Genomic DNA, 17931 nt, shown 5'->3' with positions numbered 1-17931 from the left:
GATTGGTGTGCCTAAGTTTTTTTTTTTTTTTTTTCAACAAGTACTTGTGATGGTCTCGTGTGTAAGTGCTAAAAGCTAATCACAAGTTGAAAAACAAACATGTTGTGAAATTGAGTTTATCCATAGGCAAAACTTGATTTATAAGATTATCTATGTATATTATATAAACAAGTCACATGACTCATTAACAAAATCATGTAACTAAAATGACACATTAAAATGGTTTCTTCAACTAGTTTGGAGTCAAACGTTTTTCTAATCCGACCAACCCATAAATAACTTACAAAAATTTGTGCCTATGTGTATATGTGTGTGTCTATATATATATATACTAATAATTTTGAAATTTAGGGTCCGTTTGGATACCACTCATTTTGCTGAAAACTGAAAACACTATAGCGAAATAATTTTTAAATGTATAAATAGTGTCGTGGGACCCATTTTTAATAAAAGTTTTGTTGAAAAAAGAGATTTGTGGGTCCTGTGAACAATGCACAAGACCCACTAGAAAGCACTAAAATGCGTTTCTTAACAAAAAAAAAAAAAAAAATTATTTTGATAAAATTAGAATGTTATGATCAATTGCGTGAATTGCAAGTATTTATTGAATAGTTTACTTTAAAAAATTGACTGAAAATTCAATTTAAATATTAGATCTTACAAAATTAACTAACTCGATCCATGTGATTGGGGTTAAGTTAGATTAGATTAGGGATTTCTCAATCCAAAAAAAGTTACCTATTTGAGAAAACTCGAGTAGTAGACTCAATAGATTTAAAGGATTAATAGTAAAACCGTAAGTCCCAAATTTTATCCACCATATTATTGTTTATAAGATTACCAATGGCTTGGCTAAAGCCTAAAAGGGAGGGACATCACTTCCTTATAAAAGTTGTCTTTTGGGCTTCTGTTGGCATCTATGTTAGCAACCATGATTGCCTTGACAACGTAGGTCGTCTTAACAAACGCCATTAGTAAAAGTACCAGTTATATGGTTACCAAAAACGACTTATTAGGACGATATTTTTCGTCTAAAATCTACAAGGCCACCGTAAAGCTCTTTAATTTTAATTAGTACATCAATTAGTCAATGGAAAAGGAAAATAGCATGCCATATATTAATAGGACCCTTGGAATTATGGTTAGACCTGTTTTGCTGAAAGGTGGATAAAGACTAAAGACTAAAGAATTCAACTTGAACATTTTTTATTATTGAAAACCAAGTTGAACATGGTTAAAGTTAGCCTTTGATAATTTTTTTTTTTCACAATTTCGTATATAAGATTTTTCAAAATTTATTAAGATGATGAATTGTGATTAAAGTAATATCATTTTTACATGCCAATAACTTTTAGTTTGAATGGAAATATTCATAATTGAAATCTCTTATCATCATTGAAAAAAATATATATAAAATACTACGAGTCTTTTTTTTTTTTTCCTTTTTTAGAATCAAAAATACTATAAGAGTCTTGTAGCTCAACTGTTACTTTTTAGTATTTCTAACAAATTATTCCATAATTCAAATCTCTCTCTCTAATAATCAAATTATTAAAAAAAAAAAATTGTTTAAAAAAGAAATCACTTTCACATGATTTATAAACACAATTTTTAATTTTTATTATGCACCAAATATAATAAATTACACATTAATAATTGTGAAAAAAAAAAGTTACAAAAATTTGGTGGCACTAAATTTACTGTAAATGTTTAAAAAAAATTTAAGAAAAATTATTGTAAATGTTATCTAATTTGGAGCTGACGGTTAGAGCACTGAGAGAGCGTGGTCCATGGCATGAGCTAGGCCTAAAATTGACGGTCCAATGGGACGTTGTTACAGTGCACTACCCATAAAAGAAAATCAAGATTAAACCTAATCCTCCATCTATGAACGATTTATTTATATTTCATTTCTTAATGTTTATCCGATGAATACTTTGATTTATTTAATTCCCAATATCTCTCTCCTATTTTTTAATATAGTCATTAACATTGGAAGTTTAACAGACTTGTGAGCTATGACTTACAAAAGGGAAGGTGACTCTCATTTTTTTCTTCCAAGTTATAGGTAGATTTTGATTTCAAATTCATTGCAAGAGGGCAAAAATAATGACAACTGAGAGTTGACATTAGTTGATAGCCAATGACTTCATCAAGACCTAAGAGCCCCCCTACTCTCTCTCATAGGAAAAAATAAAGAAAAGAAAGAGAACTATTATACTCAAAATGGACCACTCTTACATATTGGCAGGTGAGGCTTTAAGAAAATAAGAATTTTGGAAGGTAAAAGGTCCCTACTAGCATCACCTTTTCGTTTTTATCATCAATTTGTAACTTGTAAGACTTTCTTGTTGAATCTTACTGTAGTAAGTAGGATTATAGTGATTTGTCTTCATAATGCTTGACATTCAACAAATATATGGTGGGTATACCATCTCTCTCATATTGTAGATTGGAGTCTACTGTGAATTTGTTGAGTCATACTTAGGTAAGGAATACTTGACAAATCTCGATATATTATCTTGTTTAAGGAAGACCCGGCAAGTTTCGATATATTATTTTGTTTAAAGAAGGCCCGGCAAGTCTCGATATATTGTCTTGTTTGAAACTTTTTTATATTTTGTTTGAAACTCTTTGTAAATATTTAATCAGGTCTAAATCATGTAACCTTTTGCCTATAGAACTGATGGTGGCTTATCACATTCCCACAAAATGGTGCCAATTGATGACAAATCAATTGTCACGCTGCTAACTTTGCAATAGAAAATTGGATGATAGAGCACCTAAAAGGCACAAGAAAGGAAACCTTGACATCATTGATGTGGTAACAACCCAAAGTTCTTTAATGCTTATATTAGTGACCGCATTAAAGGAATTATCTTTTATCCATGTGATTGGGGTTAAGTTAGATTAGATTAGGGATTTCTCAATCCAAAAAAAGTTACCTATTTGAGAAAACTCGAGTAGTAGACTCAATAGATTTAAAGGATTAATAGTAAAACCGTAAGTCCCAAATTTTATCCACCATATTATTGTTTATAAGATTACCAATGGCTTGGCTAAAGCCTAAAAGGGAGGGACATCACTTCCTTATAAAAGTTGTCTTTTGGGCTTCTGTTGGCATCTATGTTAGCAACCATGATTGCCTTGACAACGTAGGTCGTCTTAACAAACGCCATTAGTAAAAGTACCAGTTATATGGTTACCAAAAACGACTTATTAGGACGATATTTTTCGTCTAAAATCTACAAGGCCACCGTAAAGCTCTTTAATTTTAATTAGTACATCAATTAGTCAATGGAAAAGGAAAATAGCATGCCATATATTAATAGGACCCTTGGAATTATGGTTAGACCTGTTTTGCTGAAAGGTGGATAAAGACTAAAGACTAAAGAATTCAACTTGAACATTTTTTATTATTGAAAACCAAGTTGAACATGGTTAAAGTTAGCCTTTGATAATTTTTTTTTTTCACAATTTCGTATATAAGATTTTTCAAAATTTATTAAGATGATGAATTGTGATTAAAGTAATATCATTTTTACATGCCAATAACTTTTAGTTTGAATGGAAATATTCATAATTGAAATCTCTTATCATCATTGAAAAAAATATATATAAAATACTACGAGTCTTTTTTTTTTTTTCCTTTTTTAGAATCAAAAATACTATAAGAGTCTTGTAGCTCAACTGTTACTTTTTAGTATTTCTAACAAATTATTCCATAATTCAAATCTCTCTCTCTAATAATCAAATTATTAAAAAAAAAAAATTGTTTAAAAAAGAAATCACTTTCACATGATTTATAAACACAATTTTTAATTTTTATTATGCACCAAATATAATAAATTACACATTAATAATTGTGAAAAAAAAAAGTTACAAAAATTTGGTGGCACTAAATTTACTGTAAATGTTTAAAAAAAATTTAAGAAAAATTATTGTAAATGTTATCTAATTTGGAGCTGACGGTTAGAGCACTGAGAGAGCGTGGTCCATGGCATGAGCTAGGCCTAAAATTGACGGTCCAATGGGACGTTGTTACAGTGCACTACCCATAAAAGAAAATCAAGATTAAACCTAATCCTCCATCTATGAACGATTTATTTATATTTCATTTCTTAATGTTTATCCGATGAATACTTTGATTTATTTAATTCCCAATATCTCTCTCCTATTTTTTAATATAGTCATTAACATTGGAAGTTTAACAGACTTGTGAGCTATGACTTACAAAAGGGAAGGTGACTCTCATTTTTTTCTTCCAAGTTATAGGTAGATTTTGATTTCAAATTCATTGCAAGAGGGCAAAAATAATGACAACTGAGAGTTGACATTAGTTGATAGCCAATGACTTCATCAAGACCTAAGAGCCCCCCTACTCTCTCTCATAGGAAAAAATAAAGAAAAGAAAGAGAACTATTATACTCAAAATGGACCACTCTTACATATTGGCAGGTGAGGCTTTAAGAAAATAAGAATTTTGGAAGGTAAAAGGTCCCTACTAGCATCACCTTTTCGTTTTTATCATCAATTTGTAACTTGTAAGACTTTCTTGTTGAATCTTACTGTAGTAAGTAGGATTATAGTGATTTGTCTTCATAATGCTTGACATTCAACAAATATATGGTGGGTATACCATCTCTCTCATATTGTAGATTGGAGTCTACTGTGAATTTGTTGAGTCATACTTAGGTAAGGAATACTTGACAAATCTCGATATATTATCTTGTTTAAGGAAGACCCGGCAAGTTTCGATATATTATTTTGTTTAAAGAAGGCCCGGCAAGTCTCGATATATTGTCTTGTTTGAAACTTTTTTATATTTTGTTTGAAACTCTTTGTAAATATTTAATCAGGTCTAAATCATGTAACCTTTTGCCTATAGAACTGATGGTGGCTTATCACATTCCCACAAAATGGTGCCAATTGATGACAAATCAATTGTCACGCTGCTAACTTTGCAATAGAAAATTGGATGATAGAGCACCTAAAAGGCACAAGAAAGGAAACCTTGACATCATTGATGTGGTAACAACCCAAAGTTCTTTAATGCTTATATTAGTGACCGCATTAAAGGAATTATCTTTTTTAGTATATGGATTTCTCAAACCTTGTTATAGTAAACCATGAATTTATGGGTTTAATGGCGACATACATTATTTCTAGCCCTTACCTTGATTGTGGTCTAAATGGGCGTTGATGTGGCCATTGTGGACAAGCAGGGACGGAGCCAGACTATCAAGGGAGGGGGGCTAAAAAAAATCATAACTAAAATGCTTTTTTTTTTTTTTTAATCAAAATACTAATTTGTTAGTAAGATTTTTGCTAAGATTTATTATTTACCTAATAATACTTTGTTGTCTCTTTGATATAATTATAAAGATGTCAAACTATTTATAAAATTTAAAAAAAAAATGACAAACTAAAAGCCAAAACAACACAACCATGTCAATGACTCAATAAAAAACAACACTGCCACTGATTCATTCTACCACTACCAATAGTTTTCTTAAAAAAACTACCAAAGAAAAATTTACACAGTTCTTTTCATTCGTTCGCCGCAACCCCCCAAAAAAAGGCACAAACTTTAAACATTCAAACAAGACCATCACCACGCACACTAAGAGAGCTCAAAATCATAATCTGACCCAAATCAAAATTTGAATAACCCCAAAACATAAAAAAATATAAAAATAAAAACCAAACTTACTTTTAAAGGATCTTTCACCTCAGGTTTAAGTTCCACCGTAACTTCCTCTAGTAGATCTGGTGGCATGTGGCGACAATTTACTCAAACACTCTCTTCTAATGGTGGTGGTGTGACCTCTGATAGACTTTTTGTCTCTATTCAACTAAAACCCTTTCAAGGGTATTTGAGTTTTTTTTTTTTTTTTCCTTGAAATTTTGTTGGGAATTACGGTGAGAGTAGTGAGAGTGTGAGACTGACATACAAATGTAGTTTTTTTTTTTTTTTTTAATCCAGGCTTTGGGCTGATTTTATGTTGTTTGGGCTTATTTGTGTGGTTCTTTGGGCTCTTTCATAGTTTTAAAGGGCATTTGGTGGACCAAATTTAATTTTTCATGGGCCAGATTCAAATTTATTTATAAAACAAGTGCTTCTTTTCTTGTTGGGCCAAGGGTGCAATAGCCCCCCGGTCCAAACATAGCTCCGTACTTGTGGACAAGATTAGGTGATTCACTGTATTTGTGAACGAGAATCTCACTTTTAGGCCATTAATTATTGTGCATGCAGTTCATAGGTTCCGATTCCCACACTTTTCTCGTGATGTATAACTCGTCAAACATGATCATATACAAGGCCGGCCCTAGCCCTAGGCCACTTAGGCCACGCCTAGGGCCCTTTACTAGAGAAAGGCCTCAAATTTTGGGGCAAAATTTGAAATATGTTTTAAAAATAATTTTTTTGAGATATAGGAAAATAATTAGTTTTACATTTTTTTTTCTATTTTTAAAAAATCTCAAAAAATTGAGTAATGCTAGAGATAATACAATTTTAAATATATAGGGCTTACAAATATGTGTCATTAATCACAATAAATAATTTAGATAAGAAAATGCTAGAAATATTATAAATTTTACTTAAAAACCTTTACAAATTGATGTGACAATTAATATGATTTGTAAACGTCACAATCTACTAAATGCATTTTTAAATTACTTTTTGTGATTGGTGATATATTTTTATATGCCTCATGTTATAAAATTTATAACATTCCTAACATCATTCATTCAAATACTTGTTTATTTATCTTCTTGAAGTGTCATTAATCACATTCATTGTTATATCTTTTGTAAGTTTTTTTCTAGTAAATTTTTTTTATATAGTTTTAGCATTTCTTCAACAAAAAATAGAAGCCTATTACAAGATAAAAAAAAAAAAAAAAATTTATTATAAAAAATGATGATATTAAAAACTAGTTAAATATTATTTAAATAATAACAAAAATTAGTTTTAAAGGGCAGTTGGGGGACCAAATTTAATTTTTCATGGGCCAGATTCAAATTTATTTATAAAACAAGTGCTCTTTTTTCTTGTTGGGCCAAGGGGGCAATAGCCCCCCGGTCCAAACATAGCTCCGTACTTGTGGACAACATTAGGTGATTCACTTTATTTGTGAACGAGAATCTCACTTTTAGGCCATTAATTATTGTGCATGTAGTTCATAGGTTCCGATTCCCACACTTTTCTCGTGAGGTATAACTCGTCAAACATGATCATATGCAAGGCCCCAAATTTTGGGGCAAAATTTGAAATATGTTTTAAAAATAAATTTTTTGAGATATAGGAAAAATAATTAGTTTTACATTTTTTTTCTATTTTTAAAAAATCTCAAACAATTGAGTAATATTAGAGATAATACAATTTTAAATACATAGGGCTTACAAATATGTGTCATTAATCACAAGAAATAATTTAGATAAGAAAATGCTAGAAATATTATAAATTTTACTTAAAAACCTTTACAAATTGATGTGACAATTAATATGATTTGTGAACGTCAACAATCTACTAAATGCATTTTTAAATTACTTTTTGTGATTGGTGATACATTTTTATATGCCTCATGTTATAAAATTTATAACATTCCTAACATCATTCATTCAAATACTTGTTTATTTATCTTCTTGAAGTGTCATTAATCACATTTATTGTTATATTTTTTGTAAGTTTTTTTCTAGTAATTTTTTTTTTATAGTTTTAGCATTTCTTCAACAAAAAGTAGAAGCATATTACATGATATAAAAAAAATTAATATAGAAAATGATGATATTAAAAACTAGTTAAATATTATTTAAATAATAACAAAAATACTCCATTTAAATATATCGCCTCAAACCTCAAAGTTTGTTGTGCTGCCCCTGATCATATTCATGGTGTCCACATTATATAACTGACTAAAAATGATCACTTTCAACTTTAAAAATCAAACTCATTCACAAAATAATTATTGGTTTTTTTTTTTTTTTTTATCTCAAACTAGGTGTTACCAAGTTAGTTCTAATATTACATGTTATGATTTGAAAATAATTAGTCACATTTGCTTTCGAGGCAGGTTTCGCTCCTTGAGCTTGTTGGATAATGGTTACCTAACCAACCTGATTTTTAAAAAAAATATATGTAATTGGTAGCGTGTGTGTTAATATTTGTATGTGTTTTGAATTTTCCTTTATTGATGAAGGAATAGGATCATTCAATTTATTTCTCAGAAGAAGCATGTGATTCAGTACTATAGTACCACTCACTTTTGATTGCATAACACACACTTAGTGTTACTCACTATGTTTCATTTCAGTATCATGTGTTAATGAGTCTTCATGCGAAAGATATCTTAAGTTAGTGCAATGTTAATACCCCAAGCAACTTAATATATATACATCCTTTAAGTTAGTGCTGCGGCAATTCATTTAGGGAAAAGTAGAATTAAATATGTGGACGTAGGCATATTGTGCAAATCCTCGTGTCTATATATTTCTTCTCTTTTCTTTAATCTTGCCTAAATGGGTTTATTTTCGCAAAAATCATCTTTAATAGAGAACTGATAAATAATCAAGAGTAGAATTTATTTTTGTAGAATCTTTCTTACATTGTTTTTGTTTTTGTTCTGAACAATATCTATTACATGCTAACTGCATATCATTTTTGTGCAGTATGGCTGCTGCAAATGCTGGACGGATTAACCATGTAGAGCCTGGTCCCATTGACACCTCGGTGTTGCAACAGCAGGCCAACCATCGGTCCGAAGCTATTTGGAATAGGCAGGTAAAACGCAACAGTCAATCTTTAACTAATGTACACCAATTTAATTTATACAATGTACATGCTTTGGCATATATTAATCCATTATTCTGTTCTGTGCAGGATCCAGGGACCCTTACCTGCCGTAGCCGTAGTAAAGAGTTCTCCAATCGAGCGCCAATGGTGGACGATCGAGTCGTTAACATCATTAAGGCACTTGGTTTGGAGGGACTCCTCTGGCTCCCGGGTAGAGAGATTGACCATGGCCTGATAACGGCCTTAGTGGAGCGATAGCGGCCCGAGACTCACACATTCCACATGCCACATGGTGAGGTCAGCATCACATTGCAAGACGTGGAGGTTCTTATCGGGCTTCCTGTTGATGGTGCTGCTATAACAGGGAGCACACAGAAAACTTGGACTATAGTTTGCCGAGATTTCCTTGGGTTTGAACCTGTAAATCAAGACCAGCATAAGCAACTCAATGGTCAGAGGATTCTCATCAGCCGACTCTTGGAGCAAGTTGCTGAACCATTGCCGCCTAATGCTGAAGAGGATCAGCTGCATAAGTACGCACGCTGCTACATCCTAGCACTATTAGGGGACACAATATTCGGCGACAAATCCGGCGATAGGGTGCATCTAATGTGGGTACAGCTATTGGAAGACCTTCGCAACCCACAAGTGTACAGTTGGGGAAGTGCTTGCCTTGCATGGATGTACCGAGAGTTATGCAGGGCAAGCGATAGGGACACCAATCAGATCGGTGGGTGTTTATTGTTGGTCCAGTATTGGGCATGGGCCAGGTTCCCTTATTTGTGCCTGGCAGTTGAGCGTGGCCCGCCAGTGGGTGCTTACGGTCCTCCAGTGCGTGCTCCACTATCCCTAAAGTAAGTCTCTATTGAATCCCATCCTCAATTGAGTAAAATCCTATAAGATTAGCTTACTTGTTAATGTCTCTACATTATAGTTTTAATTATAACATTATCTTAGTTGGAAAGTTGTAGATATTGATCTCTTGTTCTTGATTGTTGTAGGTGGTTGTGGGTCCCAAACAAGAAAAATAGGCCCGCCAACATCTTTAGGGACAGGTATCGCGAGCAAATAGCTTCAATGTTGCCAGACCAGGTATGAGAATGCCCTGTTTTACACTTTTAGGAACAATCTTATAGGTTTGGTGAATTCTGAAATATAAAGCTTAATGTGTTGTGTCCTTGTGTTGTTTGCTGTTGTAGGTGGTGTGGCAGCCATATGAAGCTGAGTTCGAGAACCTTCCGCCGTGGTGCGTTGCAGGGAGGGCCGTGTGGACGGCAACAGTGCCGCTTGTATGTTTCCACTTAATAGAGAAACATACGCCGGATCGTGTTGTTCGTCAGTTTGGGATGATCCAAAATATTCCCCAGGCTGTTGACACTGATACAGTTCTACATAAAATTGATTTGAGGGGGAAGGTTGGTGTGGATTGGATGCGGAAACATGCTGTGCATATAGGCCACTGGGGTGATCGCCTTCAACGGCGTTTTGAAGTAGTGCTTGGTGAGATGCCTCCAGACCACGAGTACTTCGGCTGGTTCAATAGGGTAACTCGGAGGTTCATCGATAGGCCCGGTGCTAAATTGACTATGCTGGTAAGTTCTCCAAGTCTTCTACATCGTAGGTTCACCACAAAACAGTTCCACCAAAAACACTAAAAAATGATAGTTTTCCAAAAAATTTCCATCTCATTTTGGAAAATGAACTTTTTTTTTCTTTCATTTTTAATAACTAAAAAAAGGTGGGGCAAATGTAACGTGGGGGCAACAAATGAAAACTTTAACAACTGACAAACTAAAAATATCACTACTTTACACACGCAGAAGTTATAAAAAAAAAAAAAAATACATAAACTTTAGCCAAGAGTGCAATGTACTCCTCTAGTCCTCTATAAAAGAGAATCAAGTTCAAATCACTCACCCCTTATTGTTGTAATTAAAAAAAGAAAAAGAAAAAAAAGAGAAAGAAAAATAAAAAAAAGAGGTCCAGAAAGACAAACTACATTCATTAGTAAAGAAAATAAAATAATTCAAAATTTTGGTAGGTTTTTCCAAAAATGAAAAGAAATGCCAAAAGAAGCTTTTTGTAGTTGTGAGAGGAAACTGTTGAAATCGGCTTGGGCCTAAAATAATAAAGTAAAGAAATAACAAAAATAACACATATATCTTCTTTTGGAAGCGTCAATTTCTTCATTTAATGCTTCATGGAAAATTTTAAAACAAAATTAAAAAAAACAAGCAACAAAAAAATAAAAGCAATATATTATTTAAAAAGCTGCAATACAAATAAAACCAGCAGTGAAGAGACTGATTTAGGCAACATTTATTTTATTTTCAATTGGCATTGTTGATGATTTAGGCATTACTAATATATGTGGATTTTCCATGTGCAGGTTTCACTTGTCAACCGTTTGTTGCGGCATCACCCAGTGGGCACGGAGGAGCACACTGACATTAATGATGTGCTGACGGCAGTGCATCATATTGATCGTGTACAACCTCCCATCCCTGAGGCCCCGAATGAGGAGGCAGCTTCTCCTGCGGGCCCAAGCACTACTGAGGGCCCAAGCACGAGCACAACTCCGACTGGATGCCCCTCTCCTCAGCCTGTTGCTACCCCTCCAAGCCTCTCTACCCCCGATCCCTCTCCATACACCCCACATCCATCCCCTAGCCTCACCATCTCTTCACCCATCCCACATCCATCCCCTAGCCTCACCATCCCTTCATCCATCCCACATCCATTCCCTAGCCCCGTCATCCCTCCACCCACCCTACAGGAGTTCCTTGAGCTGTCACCCATTCCATCATTAAACTTGGGTATTGGTCCAACCCCTCCTCACATGCAGCAGGAGCCACCGTCCCACAATATGCCTATTGGCCCTTCTTCGGCCATCGACCCACCCCTTGTTGAGCCTGAGTAGGCTGGTGGGTTACCTACAGTGCCAGAAGGTCGGCTGAAACGCATATCAAAGGCACCTCCTTGTGGGACAGGGGGGCACAAACATGGACACCCTAAGGTTCAAAAAAGGTAACTCATCCAATACCTTATTCCTTTGTAAGAGCGAAGATAGCTTATTCCTTTGTAAGAGTGAAGTGGATGGTGAGGTTGTGGGTTTAACATATTATTTTTGTTGTTTTCATTGATTTGAATTCAATTTGATTGATTGAAGGTGAGAAAAAGAGACTTTACCAACTTAGAGTTCAAACTGGATCACGCTAATACGCCTTTGCAAGCTTGCGTGGATGAATTTTTCATTGCTATAGGTCTACCCATTTGTAGGTATCAAATTTTGAGTATAACACGTCATTTCTTTCTTTTATGCTTTGAGTATTTTCTTTATGTGTCTGTGTCTGTCCTGAAATTGTGTGTGTGTTTTATTCAGGTTCTTCTTCATCAAAAGTGTCATTCTCTTATAAAACTTGTGCTATTTTCTAAAAATATCAAGCACGGCTGTGTGTGTTGTCTAGGTTCTAAACAGAATTTTAAACAGAATTTAGAACAGAATTCTGATTAAAGAGGACGTGGCTTTGGATGTGGGCAAGTCAAAGGGAAGGAATAAGAAAGATGGGGGAGAGGTAGCTGAGTCTGGATGTTGGTGTAGCACTTTCAAGTTCTTTGGCAGCTTATTGTCTTCAAAATCAAAAGTTGATAGCTCCTTCAGTGGCCCTACTACCCATTCTGGTAATCCCATGTTTCCTTAATTTCCGTGGTGGTAGACTTATAATTAAAGTGTAGACAAGTTAGCAAGGGTAACTCAAACTACGCATTTGCAGTTACACACAAATAATAGGGTGCTTACTAATGTCTCCATGTTCACAAATATTGTTCCAGCACAACAAGTATTCAAAAACAAAAGCTTAACCACTTACGAGCACTCCCTCCCTAATATCCTCCACAAGCATCTGAAACTTTGTACTAGTTCTTGTCTGTTTAGCCTGATTACCAATTCCAGACCTCCACTTCCCTCCCTTGGAAAACAATAAGCCAAGTATAAAGTTTGTCTGAGTTTAAATCTGATTATGTGATATAAATGTCTAGTTCATTATATAGCTGCTGATCTGTGGGCGTCCATGTATAAAATTTCTCCACTTTCAGGGCATGGATCTTTATTTCAAGAGACATGATGGGCAAGCTGTAACCTGTGAAGATTTTTTTGCTGCCATGCGAGATGCAAATGATGCTGATTTTGCTAATTTCTTACAATGGTCTGTATCTGCCTTTTGTTTCTTTTGAGCTTCTGAAGGTTTTGATGCTTACTCTTTAAAATATAACTAAAATACAGGTACTCCCAAGCTGGGACCCCTCTTGTCAAAGTGACATCATCATACGATCCCAAAGCTCGTACATTTTCTCTAAAATTCTGGTATACATGCTTGCGATTTATCTCTCAGCAAAGAATTATGGTCTTTCTCATTGGTTGGTGATATGGCTAACAAGTTGTGTTTGATTGTGGGCTTTTCACAGTCAAGAGGTACCACCGACTCCAGGGCAACCTGTAAAAGAACCCATGTTCATTCCTGTTGCACTAGGTTTGCTCGACTCAACTGGCAAGGACATCCCTCTTTCCTCTGTGTATCACGATGGAACATTGCAGTCTGTCTCAAGCAATGATCAACCACTATATACTATAGTTCTTCGAGTGACCAAGGTCAGTTCAGAGCTTTTATGTTTGCCTTTTTTATTTTTTTATTTTTTTTGCGTGTATTTTCCCTTTTTGCTTAATGGACCAACAGTGAGTCACTAAGGGAAAAGATAAATACAAAATCTTGTACACATTTTGAGATAATCCATTTCATATTCTATGCAAAGCAAGAACAATTTTATTTTATGTTTGTATTGACTCGATACTACATTGCTAAGCAATGTTAGGCACCTTTTATTACTTTTTAATTGTTTATATACACATTAATATATGTATGATTGTGATTGGACTTAGCAGAAAGAAGAAGAGTTTGTGTTTTCTGATATATCTGAGCGGCCAGTTCCATCTCTATTGCGGGGCTATAGTTCTCCTATTCGTCTTGAATCTGATCTGACTGACAGCAATCTGTCTTTCCTTCTTGCTCATGATTCTGATGAGTTCAACCGGTTTGTCTTTCTAATTGCTGCGATACGCCTTTTTTTCTGTTTCTTTTTTGTAATTGAGCAACTGATGGACAGAAATTTGCTTGATTATTTTTCTGTTCAGTTGGGAGGCTGCATAGCTGCTGGCACGCAAGCTGATGCTCAGCTTGGTGGCTGATTTCCAACAAAACAAGCCATTGGTTCTGAATCCAAATTTTGTGCATAGGCTCAGAAGCATACTCGGTGACTCAAGCTTGGATAATGTATGGCTACTTTCTTTTTGAAAAAAAAAAATAATACTGGGGGAAGGGTGAATGTACTAATGTAACTTCAATTCAATGACATCTGCTTTTCCAGGAATTTGTTGCAAAGACAATGACTCTACCTGGAGAAGGGGAAATAGTGGACATGATGGGAGTTGCAGATCCTGATGCTGTTCATTCTGTTTGCACTTTCATCAGGAAGCAGCTTGCCCAGGAACTGAAAGCAGAGTTACTCAGCACAGTATGCATTCTTCCTAGGAGTTGCATAAATATGATATATTAATTACTATTTTCTGCTTCTATCTTTTTTTTTTTTTTTTTTTTTTTGAGTAATAAATAGTTTGTGTTAATGCTTCACAGGTTGAAAAAAATTGGAGCTCAGAAGAGTATGTCTTTGACCACCCTAATATGGCAAGGCGTGCTTTGAAGAATATTGCAGTAGGTATGTTTTGCTTTAATTGTATTTTTGCAAGATTGGCCCCTGATAAACTTTTATAAATTGATTAATTGTGTGTTTTGTATTTTCTATACTGTATCTTGCATCACTTGAAGCTCCAGAGTATACCGAGCTTGCGTTGCAGGAGTATAGAACTGCCACAAATATGACTGATCAATTTGCAGCTTTGGCGGCCATAGGCCAGAACCCTGGTAAAACTCGTGATGATGTTCTGGCTGACTTCTATAGCAAGTGGCTGCATGAATTTTTGGTATTACCTCTGCTCAATTGCTCTTAATTTGGTAGAATGATATATTTGGCTCTCTCTGAGTTCTGTGTTGTGCATTTCATCTGTCTGTCTCTCTCTATTAGGGAGGGAACGTATGGTAGGTATTTTGCATTGGATTTTCCCAAGTACACAATGACGACCTTCCTGATATATGAGTAGTTGTAAAGCATAGTTCAGAACTCAGCTTGTATATACAGCAAAGACCAATCATATACCGTGATTTCATAAAAGGAGTGTAGCTGAAATGCATATAAAAAATAGAAAAACAAAATAGAGTGTAGCTGAATCTTTTCAATGTAAAGATAGTTTTCCATTCCTTTTTGTGCACAGTAACCACTATACCAACAATAAACTTGTAGAATTCAGAACTTCCCGTAATACCAGCTTGCCAGCTTGGCTGTGTGAAGATGTCAATTGTTCTGTCAGCAAATTTGACAATAGACACTTCAGTGGAACTTGTAAGCATAACTGCTACAATATAGTCTAACGTATTGGTACTGTTAGGCTTGGAGTAGTGTCCTGTGCATTAGACTAGTGAACTGGACCTGCTAGTAAAACAGTACTGTCCTACGGTCTTGGATCATGATCATAACCAAAATGGTTCAAAAACTGTTAATAGTATTGATTAAAATCCTTAGAAAGTAGCAATATTGGAGAGAGATAAAACATTGAACGTGATTTATGGCAGGTTCTCAGCAACCCGGACAAAACACCCACCCCGGCAGCAAACATCAACAATTGGCTAGAAAAGTTAGCAAGAAGTTCATCCCATGGTGTTGTCATATGCGGGCAGGTTGTCAACTACTGCTTCAGCATCAGCAAAAGTTAGCCCTAGCTTTAATGATTCATCGTTGCCGACATTCTTCTTGCTTCCTCTCTTCTTCCATTTCTTTATATTTTTCCCTCGGGGTCCGAGGGGAAAATATAAAGAAATGGAAGAGGTGAGGATGCAAGGGAATCTCGTCAACGACGAATCATTAAACGTAAAGAGAATGTTGCTGCTGCTGAAGCGGAACTTTAAAACGTTCTACTGCAGTGCCAATGCATTTAAAGCAATTCCAATCAGACCGGTAGGATACGTAGTGCTGCTGCTAATTTTATGTTTTTTAGTACTTGGCTTATTTATCAAATAAAAAGAAAAAAACTGTACAAAAGTATTACTGTTGTGTAGTTATAGAAGGGTTCTTGTCTAGATGCATATGCACAAGGTTCTGGGTTTCATGGGTTATTTTAGTGATTATATTATAATTAAAATGTTAATAGTTCATACATTTGTGGGTGTTTTATTGCCTAATGTGGTTTAGAGTTCTGTTCACTTTGTGGAGACATAATATTGGTCACTGAAATTTATTGTTTAATGTAGTTCATAGATATTTCGTTCAGCAATTTTAGCATCCTGGTCTAGATTAAGTCTTATTCCCTTCAAAGAAGGCTGCATATCATCAATGTGCTAATTCAGTAACATGGTTTTGGTGATCTGAAGGTATTTTCCAACAACATGGGAACGAAATCTGAGCCAGTAATTTCAAAGTGCAAAGAGAGTGAGAACTGGAGTAAGGTTTCATTTAAGCCTGACTTGGCAAAATTTAACATGACTTACCTTGAGGACGACGTGGTTGCGCTGATGAAAAAGCGGGTGTTTGACTTGGCTGGGTGCCTTGGGAAGTCTGTGAAGGTTGAACTGAATGGAACTCAGTTCCCCATAAAATCATTTACTGATTATGTTAATCTCTACTTAGATTCTGCTGCTAAATCTAAACCTGATAAACCTCGAAGGTTCTTTCTATGAAACTCTGAATGTTTTTATTTTATTTGTATTTTCCCCCTTCATAGTAATAATTGCTTACTAGAATCATTTGTTTCCTCAGCTATCGTGTGAAAGTTAATGATAGGTGGGAGATATGCGTGAGTCTTAGTGACACGCAGTTTCAACAGGTACCTACGCCTTGTGAAGCAAAGGGAATAATGAGTCAATTGAAATTGCAATTGTGTGAGACTTACATGGTTTTTTGGTTTTTTAACCAGGTCAGATTTGTGAATTCGATTGCCACAACCAAGGGTGGAACTCATGTTGATTATATCACTAATCAAATTACAAACCATATAATGAATTTTGTAGATAAGAAAAACAAGAATGCCAACATCAAAGCCCATAATGTGAAGAACTATTTGTGGGTTTTTGTCAATGCTCTTATTGACAACCCTACTTTTGATTCCCAAACTAAAGAAATCCTGACAATTCGTCAAAGCAGTTTTGGGTCCAAGTGTGAGGTTTCACAAGATGTTTACGAGTCCAACTCATGTTTACGAGTCCATGAAAGCAGAAGAAGCAGGAGAGGTTTGATTATTAGAAAGCAGAAGAAGCAGAAGAAGCAGGAGAGGTTTGGAGAATAGAAAGCAGAAGAAGCAGAAGAAAAGATCATAGCGGTTGTTGGAGGAGCAGAGAGAGAGAGGGAGAGAGATATGAAAGTATACCACGTTCCTTGCTTGGAGGACAACTACTCCTACCTGTAAGTTAATCCTTTTTTGCTTAGAATTTCGATGAGAAATTTGATTATTAGTAATTAGGGCGATTGATTTGTTGCAAATTAAATTGCGCAGCATAATCGATGAGAGGTCAAAAGAAGCGGCAGTAGTGGATCCAGTAGAGGCTGAGAAGGTAGTACAATTTGCCAAACAACACGGCGTCCTTCTCAAGTTCGTTCTCACCACACACCATCACTGGTATGTATGTATGTATGTATGTATGGTATCAAAAGTTGCCCACGATAGAGACTGTCTACAATTCCAGACTTTGAGACTGCAAACACAAGTGGTTAAAAGATCCATGACTACCATACTATCACAGTATCACTCACTCACAGATGAAAGATGAAAAGTGGAAACTCATTGTAACCTATGTTGATAAACCATTACCCAATGAAGGAATCTTGATCTAAATCATATCTCTCTAACTATACTGCTATTGAAATGACCATAGAAACACAATCCGACACTCAACAAAAGATACAATAATAAATTAGCCCACACAATTCATGTATTCCCATATCTTTTTACACATGCCTGTGATACAGCCTAAACC

General features: G+C 35.0%; 3 protein-coding genes across 3 annotated transcripts in view; all 3 read left to right on the top strand.

Moving 5' to 3' along the window:
- Nucleotides 1-9079: 9079 nt before the first annotated feature.
- LOC136071287 (serine/threonine-protein phosphatase 7 long form homolog) lies at nt 9080-11717 on the top strand. Its single transcript, XM_065782376.1, has 4 exons — nt 9080-9651; nt 9799-9889; nt 9997-10389; nt 11187-11717. Exons 1-4 carry the CDS (start codon nt 9080-9082, stop codon nt 11715-11717), a joined length of 1587 nt encoding a protein of 528 aa, XP_065638448.1.
- An 82-nt stretch (nt 11718-11799) lies between these two features.
- Nucleotides 11800-14637, top strand: LOC111988105 (puromycin-sensitive aminopeptidase). The gene is given in 10 exon segments (XM_065782375.1): nt 11800-11824; nt 12420-12478; nt 12732-12785; nt 12893-13002; nt 13080-13160; nt 13262-13445; nt 13737-13885; nt 13986-14124; nt 14219-14365; nt 14485-14637. Coding segments are annotated over 10 exon segments (1086 nt in total). The 3' UTR covers nt 14623-14637.
- An 81-nt stretch (nt 14638-14718) lies between these two features.
- The window catches only part of LOC136071279 (DNA topoisomerase 2-like), a 6441-nt gene continuing 3228 nt past the window's right edge, over nt 14719-17931 (top strand). Inside the window, exons 1-5 of the mRNA XM_065782353.1 lie at nt 14719-14831; nt 15538-15919; nt 16333-16625; nt 16718-16784; nt 16875-17151. Of these exons, the coding sequence (XP_065638425.1) occupies nt 15620-15919; nt 16333-16625; nt 16718-16784; nt 16875-17151 (937 nt within the window). The 5' untranslated portion in view covers nt 14719-14831; nt 15538-15619. The remainder of the gene's footprint in view (nt 14832-15537; nt 15920-16332; nt 16626-16717; nt 16785-16874; nt 17152-17931) is intronic.

The sequence above is a fragment of the Quercus suber genome, unplaced genomic scaffold (genome assembly GCF_002906115.3).
Source record: "Quercus suber isolate HL8 unplaced genomic scaffold, Cork oak 2.0 scaffold_299, whole genome shotgun sequence".
NCBI classification, from domain to species: Eukaryota; Viridiplantae; Streptophyta; class Magnoliopsida; order Fagales; family Fagaceae; genus Quercus; species Quercus suber.
The sequence above is the reverse complement of the archived record's forward strand: the minus strand, read 5'-3'. Positions and strand labels throughout refer to the sequence as shown.

Excerpts from the sequence above, each read along its gene's own strand:
- LOC136071287 (XM_065782376.1), top strand. The coding sequence starts at position 9,080 with ATGCCACATGGTGAGGTCAGCATCACATTGCAAGACGTGGAGGTTCTT. Across the intron at positions 9,652-9,798 it reads CGTGCTCCACTATCCCTAAA|GTGGTTGTGGGTCCCAAACA; the intron begins GTAAGTCTCTAT and ends TGATTGTTGTAG. Across the intron at positions 10,390-11,186 it reads GTGCTAAATTGACTATGCTG|GTTTCACTTGTCAACCGTTT; the intron begins GTAAGTTCTCCA and ends TTCCATGTGCAG.